This window comes from Sceloporus undulatus, chromosome 6, assembly GCF_019175285.1.
Source record: "Sceloporus undulatus isolate JIND9_A2432 ecotype Alabama chromosome 6, SceUnd_v1.1, whole genome shotgun sequence".
In the NCBI taxonomy this organism is placed as follows: Eukaryota; Metazoa; Chordata; class Lepidosauria; order Squamata; family Phrynosomatidae; genus Sceloporus; species Sceloporus undulatus.
In genome coordinates, this window is record NC_056527.1 from 3,039,064 (window position 1) to 3,052,716 (window position 13,653).

General features: G+C 44.6%; 1 protein-coding gene across 1 annotated transcript; it reads left to right on the forward strand.

Moving 5' to 3' along the window:
- Positions 1-1,117: 1,117 nt before the first annotated feature.
- On the forward strand, positions 1,118-11,858 carry LOC121933473 (zinc finger protein 398-like). Its single transcript, XM_042473263.1, has 6 exons — positions 1,118-1,309; positions 4,661-5,050; positions 5,577-5,700; positions 8,315-8,431; positions 10,020-10,139; positions 10,653-11,858. Exons 1-6 carry the CDS (start codon positions 1,301-1,303, stop codon positions 11,696-11,698), a joined length of 1,806 nt encoding a protein of 601 aa, XP_042329197.1. The 5' UTR covers positions 1,118-1,300; the 3' UTR covers positions 11,699-11,858.
- The last annotated feature ends 1,795 nt before the right edge of the window (positions 11,859-13,653 follow it).

Below are 13,653 nucleotides of genomic sequence, written 5' to 3' on the forward strand. Positions count from 1 at the left end.
TTATTTATACCCTGCTTTTATGTTGCCAAACAATCGAAGCGGCTCACATCCAAAAACCATTCCACTATACAACGCATTGTACATATAATATCCCCATCCCTCCTAAAAAGAATTAAACACATTACAATTAAAATTTAACAGTTACAATAAAGTAATAATAGTAATAATAAACCCATAATCGGAGTGATGCAGAGTCCATAACGGGAAGGAAAGGCCTGGATATCCAAACGCTAGCCATATGGTTTTGCATTATACTGTGTGGGAGTCTCTTTTCTGAACCAATAAAATGCTACTCAGTCTATGTCATAATAATAATAATAATAATAATAATAATAATAATAATATACTGAGTTTGATCTACATTTCAGTCTTCTTCTCTCCAAGAGGCTCATTCTTGTTAGTGTATGTTTGCTTTTATTGGGGGTTCCCGACTTCTTCTTTTCTTTTTCTTCAATGTCCTACATTTGGCCTTGCTTTGCCCTCCTTTGCGGCCTTTGGGCCTCCTTCCTCCATCTTATGATTACAATTGCTTAAGGTCATCATGGGTGTTTGTGAATATGTGTCTGTGTGTGTGTACATACATATATACACATATACACACACACATCATAATCTTAAGCACCTCTTCCATTATAATAGGGCTAATAATAACAATACTACACACACAGACACACAAACATACGCACAACATAATCTTAAGCATCTCATGTAATATAATCATATATATATATAATACACAGACATGATCTTCTCCTTTCACAAAGTTGGCGACATACATCATGACCTGAAGTTTTTCTCCTATTCTCATAATAGGAATAACAATATTATATATGAATACAGACAGATCATAACCTGAAGCATCTCTTCTATTCTCATAATAGAAATTATCTATATATATATCCATAGACACACAAAGGCGCACACACTCATCCCTATTAGTCTATTACCATCATAGAAATAATACTATCTATACATACATCAATAATAATAATAATAAGCCTTGATCGTTCTGTCTAGTCTGTCTTTTGGGGCGTGTGCTCCTGGGGCTGGAGGCTCCATCCTGGAAAGGGCTTCCCTTGGTCGCTAGTCCTGGGGCTGCTGCTGCCCCCGCCTCGGAAGCCCAGGAGGAGGAGGCGGCGCAGGCCCTGAGTTCGGATCCGGCTTCCTGTCGCAACAGCAGCAGCTGCTCTTTCTTTCTCTCTCTCTCTCTCCTCCTCGGAGCCGAAGCCAGAGCCAGGGCCCTCTCTGCCGCCTCGCCTTGGAGACCGGGGCTGGGCTCGGTCCCCGACCTCTTTCCCGGATGGCCCAGGTAAGGAAGGGCCTGGCTCACCGCGGCTTCCCTTGGAAAGGGGCAGCTTTGGAGACAAGGAGAGCCCAGGAGGGGCCTCCCGAGGCAGGGAACGAATGGGAGGAGGAACACAACCACAACAACCACAACACTGTCGAGTCAGACTCTCTCAGCCTCAGTTTCTCCGGAGGGTCCGCCATCATGGCCCCCTCCTCCTCCTCCTCCTTCCCCTGAAGAGGCTGAGAGAGTGTCACTCGTCGCTTCTGTGATCAGAGTAGAAATAATAGAAATAGCTTATATCACACACACACACACACACACACACACACACACACCCCATAAGCACCTCTTCCATAAACACAATAGAAATAATATATACACACACACATACACACAATCTTAAGCATCTCTTCTATACACATAATATAAACACATACACAGTGCATCATAATCCTAAGCATCTCTTGCACTGTCCCAATGGAAATAATAACATTATATACAGTATATATATATATATGTGCATATTGACACATGATGCACAAACAGCACCAAGGCCTGAAGCCTCCCTTGCCAGGCCCCCAGATTCCTATCCAGAGCCGCAATGGCTCCCTCAAGGGGGACTCTTCTTCTTGTTGTTGTTGCTGCTGTTGTTGTTGTTGTTGCTGCTGCTGTGTGTGCCTTCGAGGTGCTTCCGACTTGTGGCACCCCATTATTAGTATTAGTATTATCGTTATTGTTTGGACGCCTTAATTATTTCCGTAGAATGGAGGCCGCTGGCAGGTTGGCCTTAGCTATTTTAATCTATTTTAATCAGCTGTGTAAATTTGCATCACTTTCTGAATAAAGCTATAGCATTCCATTCTTTAAAAAAGATCTTATTGCTAAGCAATTCAATCAATCCAACAATCTGTCACACCAACCAAACAACAAACAATGAAAAAACAAAACAACACAATCTATCAGTAGAGACCAATACAATCCATTACACATCCACAAGCTTTATTCCTTCTTTCTATCTTCTCCCACTCTAGTCTTCTACCTTCTTATTAACTTCATCCTTAACTTAATCCCAATTTCTCTCAAACTCACACTTCTATTATTACTATTATTGTTATAGTTTATTTCTATAGCGCTGTAAATGGACACTTCTGCTCTCCTTTCCATCTTCATCTGTTCTTCTGTCTCTTTGTTACTCTACTCAGACCTTCTGTACTTACTCCTTCCTTCTACTGTTTGGCTACTCCTCTTCGAACTAACTAAACCTTCAGCCCAGCTCTGTCAATACTCCCTTCCCAATGCCATTTCACATCTTTAACTTCCTTCCCCGATGATAATAATAGATTACATTAATGAGTTAATATTAATACAGTATGTCTTGCCTTTCTCCCAATGTAGGGACTCAAGGTGGCAAACAGCAGATTTAAAACAATAGAGTTTAAAAACAATACAACATTGAAATGTATAAATATAAAATTAAAAAAACAACAGCAATTAAACCATTTTAAAAGTTAAAACAGTTCTGGGTTGAAATAGAACAAGTTAAGAATACAGACCTAAAATTTCGTTACAACTTTTCTCTTTACTTTGCACCCCTTTTACAAAGTGTCTTTAAAATTACTTCAGTCAAAGTACTTTCTTATTTTGAATCTATAATCATGTTAAACTATATTTTACTAGTTCTTGGCCTGACTGCCAATAGAGAACTCTGCTTTTTAACATGTATAAGTCCTAAAAAAGTCCTTCATCTGTTAGGATTTGGCTTCCCCATTAAGGACTCTAAGGGCCACCCTAAGGGTCTTCTTGGGGTTTTCTTGGCAAGCTTTTCCAGAGGAGACTGAGAGAGTGTGGTCTCCAGAGTCTTAAGACTTTATCACACGGGGGAAATTGGTGGCTTAAATGAGGATTATCCCGTGAAAGTCGCACAATCGCCATTAAAACGTGATTAATATTTTCACACACAAGAGTCATTATCCCAGGAATAACCAGGGAATAAACAGCAACAAATCATTCACCGGGAAAATCCCTTGAATGATTTGCTACTGTTTATTGCCTGGTTATTCATGGATTAATGGCACTTTAATTGCTTTTCAATGTGACCTCAGGTGAAATGAATCGTGGTGTCATGTGAAAATCTTACTCTCAAATGCGCAGTTTTCACGGGAGAACCGCCATTTATACTTCCAATTGTCCCTGTATGATAAAGTCCTTAGTGCAGGAAACAGAACAAATATTCAAGGTTTGTTTTTAGGAATATATATATATATATATATGGGGAAAATGCAAATAAACAAACACTTCTTTTTTGAACCTGAGAGAACACCTCTCTAGGAATCTCTGGCTCCTTCAGCAGAACTCTTTGGCCAACATCTGCCAGAATTTGACCATAGAATCACGCTGGAGGACCCACAAATGCCTAGAGAGGGTTTTCCCCCCTCAAGGAATATCTAGCTCCTCCAGAACAACTGTTGGAATATGTTTGCATTCTCCTTTCCCCTCCTTAGAGAGGTAGGGATGGTGATGATGGTGATGATTTTCTTATATCCCGCCTTTCTCCCAATACAGGGACTCCAGGTCAACAGCAGATTTAAAACAATGGAGTTCAAAAACAATACAACGTTGAAGTGTCTGTGTGTGTGTGTGTGTGTGTGTATAAAATTACAAAAAAGTGAAAACAGTTATGAGTTGAAATAGAACATGTTAGGAATACAAACCTTACAATTCATCAAACCACCATTCCCAGCCCTTGTCAGTTTGCAAAGGCTACTTAGGCCATTCCCCCTTTAAGACTAACTGTCTTTCTAGCAAGATTCTGAACTGCCTTTTTCCCCATCTTCCTGCTCTTTTAAAGATGGTAAGATTTTCTCTCTTTACCTAAACCATCACTAGCTAGATTAGGATTTAGTTTTTACGATATATATATATATATATATATATATTAAGCCCATCATTATTTTTTAAACTACAAGGTTCATGTTTGTTGTTTTTGTTTTGAGTCTGTCTTAGTTCTTTAGGGAAGCATAGTTAGGCAAAGCCGCCTTTTTGCTCTTCTGCTAATGAAAGCCAGACTCTTAACAGGTTTAGTTTCCATATTTGTATATTTTTTGTTTCCTTTAAAAAGGGTTGAAACCCTGGGAAACGTAAATGGCTCCACAGCAACTCTATGGTCAACTTCCTACAAAATTTCTATGGAGGACTTAGCAATTCTTAGAGAGAACGGATGGATCAAATCAGCAAATAATCAAATCCACAAAAGTCAAAGCTGCAAATGCGGAGGGCTGACTGTGTTTTGGAAATGAAATGTCCACATGGGGATGAGGTTGGTCTTTTGTGGTTCTTACCACAGTTCTGATGTCCTTCTCTCCTTCTAACCAGGCTCCGGAACCGCACTCCGAATCCCAGAGTCTACCATCGACGGAGGCGTCCTCTGTGGTCCTAGAGTGGCCCTCGGGGCAAATGGCGGAAGGGTCCATGTGGGCTCTGGTGGCGGCCATCCAAGCCATGGAGAACAAAATGGACTCCTTGACCTCCCGGCTGGTGAGCCTCGAAGGACGGACAGGGACGGCCGAGAAGAAGATCTTCGAATGTGAGAAGACGGAGCTAGAATTCGGGAACCAGCTGGAGAGCAAGTGGGCCACCCTGGGAACCCTCATCCAGGAGTATGGGCAGCTCCAGAAGAGGCTGGAGAACATGGAGAACCTACTCAAGAACCGGAACTTCTGGATCTTGCGATTCCCACCCAGTGACAACGGAGACGTCCCAAAGGTGGGTGGATCTAGCAAGGCTGCGTGAAGTGGGAAATGCCTTTCAGGTTCGCTGTTGGAATTTATCATCATCATCATCATCATCATCATCATCATCATCATCATCATCATTTCTTACTCGCCTCTCCCTAGGCTCTGCAGGCCTGTTTGTCCTTGTGTTTCCCTGGGTGCTAAGCCATGGCCCTTGACTGGCCCCAAGTCATAGAGTCATACAGTTGGAAGGTACCCCCAAGGGCCATCCAGTCAAACCTCCTTCTGCCATGTAGGAACTCACAATCAATGCACCCCCAACAAATGGCCATCCAGCCTCTGTTTAAAGACCTCTAAGGAGGGAGACTCCACAACACTCCGAGGGAGTGTGTTCCACTGTCGAACAGCCCTTACTGTCAGGAAGGTCCTCCTAATGTTGAGGTGGAATCTCTTTTCCTGTAGCTTTCATCCATTGTTCTGGGTCCTATTCTCTGGAGCAGCAGAAAACAAGCTTGCTCCATCTTCAGAGAGGTTTCACAAATCTTTGTGGTTTCCAGGTGCCAGCCACCTTTGATGACAGCGCCGCCTTCTCCAAAGTGGAATGGGAGAAACTGGAGGACTGGCAGAAGGATCTCTACAAGAATGTCATGAAGGGAAATTACGAGTACTTGATCTCCCTCGGTAAGTGATGATCCTTGCCTTGTGTTTGACTCTGGGCCCTGTGTCTTCCTTTGAATTAACTTGGCCTTGAGCCATTTTACGTTAATGCTGACTTCAAGGAAGGGCCTGTGTCAGATTACTCCTCTGTGTTGTGCAACATCCTGTAGGTACACATTACCTCTACCGCATCGAAATGTCTCTTTTTGTAAGGCCAAAATTTACACCTCCTTAACCTGCGATGATTACAGTCAGCCCTCCGTATCCATGGGTTTTTAATCCATGGATTCAGCCATCTGTGGTTTCAAAATATTTAAAAATGCAGTGGTCCCTCCACTTTTGCTGGGTTTAGGGGTAAAGGCATTACAAACCCACCTCTTCCTACAAGCCTACCCTCCCTATTCCTTCTAAGATTATCTTTCCACTATTGACTCTGACGTATTGATATTCATGATTTTAACATTATTACTGTATGTTTTTAACTATGCTTTTGGATTTAATTCGTTTTAATGTGTATTTTTAATATGTGAAGTACACTCTTAGAGTGTACGCCTTGGGCAGGCTTTTATATACTCCTTAATTTTACCGACTTTGTACAGTGCTGTGTATAATTACAGCGCTCTAGAAATAAAGTTTAATAATAATAATAATGAATTGTGGTACTGTTTTTACTGACTGTCTTTACTGACACTTGTACACCGCTTTGATCTTGGGAAAAGCGGTTAATAAATAAACAATTTATTATTATTATTATTATTGGACCTCCGTGAAGATATTCTTTTTACCTAAGAGAAGACCTCTCTAGGAATCTCCTGGTTCTCTAGTGCAACTCTATCATCAATATCTGCCAGAAGTTGGCCATAGAATTATGCTGGAGGAGCTACAAATGTCTAGAGAAGTGTTCTCTCTAGGAATCTCTAGTTTCTCCAGCACAACTCTATGGCCAACTTCTGGCAGAGTTGCGCTGGAAGACCGAGGCGGGTTACAAACCGCCATAAAGTACGTGCTCCGCGCGTACTAGGGTTAGGAAGGGCCGTATTAGGGTTAGGAAGGTTCTTACCTTCCTGACGGCCCTTCCTCCCAGTACGCGCAGAGCGCGACTTTTTTGCTGCGCGGTTTCGACCATCCACAGGGCGCCGCCTATGCTGACTTCGACGGACGCTGTGACGTCCCAGGCACGTGTCGTCGTGCGGAAGTGATGTCGCGAGGGGCGCCCACTCACACCCCTCGCGGCCGGCCACTTCCTGCGTTCAACACAAGGAGCGGCATTTCGCTTTTTTGCTGCGCAGGGAAGCCTCGCGGTCTGACAGCTGGGGCTTCCCTGCGCAGCGAATGGCGGCGGCGGGAAAACGGCCCCTTGAGGGCCGTTTGTAACCCGCCCTAGATATTCCTAGAGAGAACATAGTAATCAGATCCGCAAAAGCCAAAGCCGCAAATGTGGACGGCCAATTGTATATATACATTCCAAAAATAAACCTTGATGTTGCCATTTTATATAAGAGACACTATTTTACTACGCCATTGTATTTAATGCGATTTGAGCACCCACAAATTATGGTATCCATGGGAGGTCCTGGAACCGAATCCCAGCGGATACCAAGGGCCCACTATACTTTCAAGCAGACATGTGCAAAGTGGGGCCCTGTGGTCACACACAACCCTCCTGCCCCTTGCTGTGTTTGTGACCCACAACCTCTCCAGATTTCGCAGGCAGCAATTTTCCTGGCCAAGGAAATGTGACGGGTCTTTCCTATAAGCCTGCAGGTAGCTGTTTTGGATAGTTTGAGGGAGCTGGTTATGTTTATCCCAAAGAATGATTGTGGTGCAGTGGTCTGAGCATTAGACTACAATTCTGGAGACCAGGGTTTGTGAATACAAAACAGTCACAAATGTGTAATGCTAGGTTATACATTTGTAACTGCCCTACAGTTCTGTTCATTGTTATTATGCATTCCAGTCAGTACCATCTGGCAATCCCTGGAATAGCAGGATTGCAGAGAAAAGTGAGGGGAAATTGTGTATTCCTGCACGCCAGAATGGAATTTAACTGGATGGCCCTTGGTCTTTTCAAACTCTTAAGATTTTGAAAGATCATCATTGCTTTTGCTGTTGATTTCATTGATATCATAGTCCTAGAACTTCAGGCACTTTGCAGAAGTTAAAGCAAATACAGATATATTTCATCTGTATTCACTTCATCAGGAAGAAACAAAAGTTAACATATAATTGAAGTGTCCATAAAATCTAGAGCAGCTTAAAAATGTATTAATTAAAAAGCGACAAGTATGGCCCCTTTTCCCCCAATTTAATTTAATTTAAAACATGTGTTCCATTGTCATTTTAAGCTGGGAAAGTTCTTTTGGGAAACCATTGAAGGTTGGGGTGTAGGTTCCTAAATATAAAATATAATTGTGGATCAAAAAGGGGTGAATGAAAGAGACATGAGATATTTGCTTACCATAAAGAAAAAAATTATGACTGGAGTAAATCGGGAAGAGTGAATGGAAATGTATTCTGATTACTGTGTCATAAACAGCAGCTGAATACATTTTGATGCTTGAGGAAGACATATGTATAAACTCTGTGGGTTTTTCCTTTCTTTCTGTGTTCTCCCCCCACTATCCCTGACTGCAAACAGACTATGCAATTTCCAAACCGGATATTCTCTCCCGGATTGAACGAGGGGAGGACCCTTACACACACGACCGCCAGCGTGACACAGAAGCAAGAGGAGACCCCCCGGATCCTAGCCTGGGTGAGGTTTGGATGCACAAATGGTTAACCCGGCAGCTTTGGCCATTGCTCCCCACGCTTTACAAGCTGTGGCGAAAGGTGGATCTGCACAGCAGAGCCATAGCTGTTTGATAACACTTTTAACAGTCATGGCTCTGCTCCAAGAGATCCTAGGATTTGTAGTTTGGGGAGGGAGGAATTTGGAGAGCTCTAGTTTACTCTCTTGAAGTATAGTTCCCAAGATTCCTTAAGAGAGGGACTAAGGATTAAAGTAAGGAGACCTTGGGTGCATCTACACTGTAAAAATATGGCAGTTTGACACTGCTTAAACTGCCATGGCTCCATCCTAGAGAATCCTTGGCCTTCTAGTTTTGTGAGCCACCAGCACTCTTTGGCAGAGAAGACTAAAGACCTTGTAAAACTAAAAAATCCCAGGATTCCATAGGATGGAGCTACAGCACTTAAAGTGGGGTCAAACGACATTATTACTACAGTGAGAACTAAAGTGCAGGTGAGTGGATTGAGGATTAAAATCATGGCTGGCGGAGGGGACTATGGAGCTCGTAATCAAAAAAAGAATACTATTTGTAAGTTCTAGCTCAAGAGCAGACAACACCTTGCTGGGCTGCGTGGAGAAATACAGGGCATGCAAGGTGGCTTCTTACAGGTGTCCTCTGGCTTAATCTAGGGGGAGATATCATTGGGCCGTCCAAATGTTGATGAACTCTAACTCCCAGCAGCCTCTCTAGCCAGCAGTGAAGAATATAGGGAGTTGTAGTTCCACATTCTCATTCTGGAAGTCTGCACCATTCTCACTCCTGGTTTAAGCCAAGATATGGGGAGAGGGACCACTTCCCCATCCCCAGTCGACTGGCGCACAATTACATCACAGCAAATTGCCCAATGATTCCCTCATGGAGGGGACAGAATCACATGACGGTTGGATTTTGTGCTGCACCTCCAGGCCTCACCTGTTGGTTATCACCTTTAAAGCCCTACATGGCTTGGACCCAATCTATCTAAGGGATCGCCTGCTTCCATACAATCCGCCCCATACACTCAGGTCCTCTGGGAGGAATTTATTACAGCCCTTAAAGACCAGGCTGATGGCGATCTCCCAGAGGACATTTTCTGCAGCCGCTCCCAATTTATGGAATGGCTGCCGGACGAGATCCGTCAAATTACCAATCTAGAGAGCTTTAAAAAGGCCATTAAGATGGATCTCTTCTGGCAAGCCTTCCCGGAATAAAATGCTTGGCCACAAATAAGACTTCCCATCCAGTGAACTCTGTCCATGATGATTTTTATATAGCTTAGTCGGTTTTAATATGTAGTTTTTAATCTTACATTGTTTAATCTTTTTAAGGGGGGGCATTATGTATATATGGATGTATTTTAACCTGTTGTACGCCGCTCTGATTGCCTGGCAAAAAGCGAGATAGAAATATTATTATTGTTGTTGTTGTTGTTGTTGTTGTTGTTACCTCTGGATGGTTGCTGTCTTCTGAATACTGAGAAGTTTTACAAAGAGAAAAATTATAACCATTTTGTAAAAAATGAAAGCAGCCCCCCCCTCTTCTTCCAATTCTAGTGTCACCTCTTCTTTGCAGGCTCTCCTGCCCCTGCCTTGGAAATTGCCTCCCAGATCAAGCGAGAGCAAGGCCGCCTGCAGGAAGAAAAAGAGGCAAAGGGAGAGGAAGGCCAGGCAGAGGCTAAAGGAACAGCCCCAGGTAGGTGTCCGGCCAAAGAGAGAGGGAAAGTTTAAACAGTGCCCCCTTTTTTGTCCAAAAAACCAGAAATCACTGTCCTGCAATCCCAACAGGTATCTGGCTCAGTTTCCTTTGAGAGAGAGGGAGGCTTTGAAATGCCTCCAGAGCTTGCAGATTGTGGGGTTGGCTTAAAGATTTGGAGGGACTTGGAGAAGATGTTGTGTGAACCAATCTTATAGCATCATAGAGTTGGAAGGATGCTCAAGGGTCATCTAATCCGACCCCTTGCCATTGTTAACCCCACTGTTAAATCACTCCTGAGAGATGCCCATCCAACCACTCTCTGAGGCAGTGTCTTCCACTATCGATCAGCTCATACCCTCAGGAAGTTCTTCCTAATGTTGGGGTGGATACTATTTCCCTGTACTTTAAATCCATTGCTCCGTGTCCCAGTCTCTAGAGTAGCAGAAAACAAGCTCAATCTTTAAATAAATAAAAAGGTGATCCTCCTCCTTGTCTTTCCTGTGATTGCAGCTGAGGGTTGGCTGGTGAGCCAAAAGAGAAACTCGGGGGAGCCTGAACCCCACTGGACTTTGGCAGAGAGATCTGAGGAACACTTTCTCCAGGAGGTGAATGACGGCAAAGGCCGGGGACACACACAGCTTTTGGGAGGAGCCGAGAAGACTGGCCTCCCCATGATGCAGGAGGGTTTGGATCTGGGCCTCCTGAACGGCCGAGGAGTTCCTCGTCCTGCCCAGCAGTCTCCCTCTGAGCATCTCCATCCATGTCTCAACTGCAGCCACTGCTTTGGTCGGAAGGAGAGTTACACCCAACGCCGTTGCTCGCATGCAGAGGAGGAGCGTCCATACGCCTGCCACGAATGTGGCAAGGCTTTCGTCCACCAGTCCACGCTGACAACGCACCACCGGACGCACACAGGGGAGAAGCCTTACGCCTGCCCAACCTGCTTCAAGTGCTTCACCCGGCTCTCCACCCTGCTGGAGCACCAGCGGACACACACAGGGGAGAAGCCCTATGCCTGCTCCGAGTGCGAGAAGCGCTTCACTCGCCTCTCGACGCTGGTGGAGCACCGCCGGACCCACACGGGGGAGAAGCCCTACCAGTGTGCCCTCTGCTACAAAAGTTTCACCCGCCTGACCAACCTGACCGTGCACCAGAACACCCACGCTGGAGAACGGGCCTATTCCTGTACCCAGTGTGGCAAGAGCTTCCCCCAGAAGGCCTGTTTCTTGAAGCATCTTCGTAGCCACTCCCGGGACAGGCTCTACCAGTGCCAGGACTGTGCCAAGAGCTTCGCTTGCCACTCCTGGCTGCTTCGCCACCAGATGATCCACTCAGGGGAGCAGAGCCAACACTGCAGTGAATATCCTGAGAGCTTTGTCCACAAGCACCAGGGGAAGCGCACCGGGGAGCGGGTTTTCCAGTGCTCTCTCTGTGGCAAGGCTTTCCAGGGCCAGCATAGCCTCGAGATGCACCAAAGGATCCATGCTGATCTGGGGGATTCGGGACGATCTGCTGTTGAAAGCCAGGCTCCTTGTGTGAAAGTGGAGATGGGATGAAGAAGGAGCGACATGCCAGAAGGTTCTCAGCCCATCCTACACTTCACGGATATGGTGCCAGTTCTTGAATCTGGGACACCTGGCTGCAGGACTGGGTTGGATGCAGGTGTGGGAGGCACAACCTCCTTTGGGGGCAAATAAATCTTACGATGATGCACAAGCAGAATTGTAATCGAAACATCTCTTTGTGAGCAATCAGGATGCTGCCCTGTACTGGATCACAGGAGACAATTCATCCAGAGCTCAGAAAAGCTCTTTTGGGGGATTACAACTCCCAGAATCCCTCCAGCTGGCAGAGCTTGGAGAAGCTCCTTTGATTGTAGGTGTTGTAATCCCCAAAACAATCTTTTCCAGGCTCTGCTGACTGGGGGATTCTGGGTGTTGTAATCACCCAAAGGAGCTTGTGTTGCAACATGTCAGAGCTGCTATTTCTGTCGATATTTGGGAGGTGGGCAGCTTCAGTGAAGCCAAGGGACCAACGATTGCCCCAGCCCAGGATCCACAGTGGGTCACCCCTTCCCCAGAAATGTTTTCTAAAGTTAAAAAAGAACCACCCGAAAGTGACCAGAAGTTCAATTCTGACTTCGCTATTTTGTTTAAGAACACTTCTAAAACAAAGCCCAACTGAAACAGAGACAGGACTTGTATGGCTTCTCAAACATTGTCGAACTATATCTCCCAACATTCTTCACCAGTGGCTGATGGGACTTAGTCTGGCAAGAACTGAAGTTTAAGTTGCTGAAGTTTAAATCGCTGCGATGTTAAAAATTAAGGAAGTGAAGAAAAATTTCATTTGGCAATTCAGACCTCCATGTAGCTACTACCTCCCTGGGTACAGCCATTTCTTTCAAATGGAAAGTGGCAAAGACTGAACCTGGGGCTTTTTGCTACCGATGAGCTCTGCCCACCCAGGATTGGGGCCTGCTCCCATCCCTTATACCAAGGCAGCCATGCCAGTCCCACAAATGTGACAATAGGTCTGTGTTACTTGCCACTCTTGGGTGGCAAACAGCCACCATGTTCCACTCCTCCTCCTAATCCAGGGCAGCCAACTGGTGTATTGGTGAATCCAAGTGGTATTTTCCCTTTCAAAGACAACACACATGATAGGAAAAAGCAAGCGTTTATTGGTACGACAACAACAAAATGGATAGCCCCGAGGCCAGAGAAGCAAATGTTGCTTGCTCCACTATGGTTGCATCACATTTCACGTTCAAATGCTATCCTTTTTTCTTCTTCTTTTGGTTGGTGGGAAATCTGTGGTGCCTTGGGAGGCAGTAAGAAGACTGGTTTCATGGGAGAGAATTGGTGACCCTTTGCCTATCAAATAGTTTGATTTGGTCACAGCTAGAGCCCTTTAAGGAAGGTATTGTCCAAGCATGTGCAGAGTACTTTTTCATCATTGTGTAGACACTACATTCCTTTGCAGGGGATTGAGCAAATCTTTCACCGGCTGTTGGTGTCTCCTGCAGGCACTTTTGAAGCCTTGAAATTAAACTGACTTGTCTCAAGATGCTGGAAAAAGACATTTAATAATTAAAAAAAATAAGGGGCCAGCAAATGATAATGGAGTTTTCCCCATCAGATATTTCCGCAGGCTTTTCTTAACCCTCAACCTTAAAGACAAAGGCCTTAAAAACAGCAGGCAGGCAAAACACCTTTGGGCTTTTCAGTGATGAAGCCTTGTTCTTCAGCATCTTAAGATGGGGCTCCATTATTTTGTGGGCTTCATGGGGTGCTTTCTAGGTTTTGTGTGTTCAGTTTTCAACCCTGGCAGCTTTTGCTTTAGAAAGTAAACAGTATTGGTTTACACTGTGCATCTGTACTTTTTGCATTTGTCACATGTAGGTTTCCAGGCGAGATGGTTATGTGAAAGAGGGAATTTCAGCAGGTATGGTCACAAAATCCCCTTTTTTACATAGCCCTCAAAGGGCCAGAAGTCTTGTCCTGTATTT

What these genes read in the sequence shown, in the direction of transcription:
- LOC121933473 (XM_042473263.1), top strand. An exon ending in CGAGTACTTGATCTCCCTCG is followed by an intron (nt 5,701 to 8,314) that starts GTAAGTGATGAT and finishes GACTGCAAACAG; the next exon opens with ACTATGCAATTTCCAAACCG. An exon ending in GGCTAAAGGAACAGCCCCAG is followed by an intron (nt 10,140 to 10,652) that starts GTAGGTGTCCGG and finishes CTGTGATTGCAG; the next exon opens with CTGAGGGTTGGCTGGTGAGC.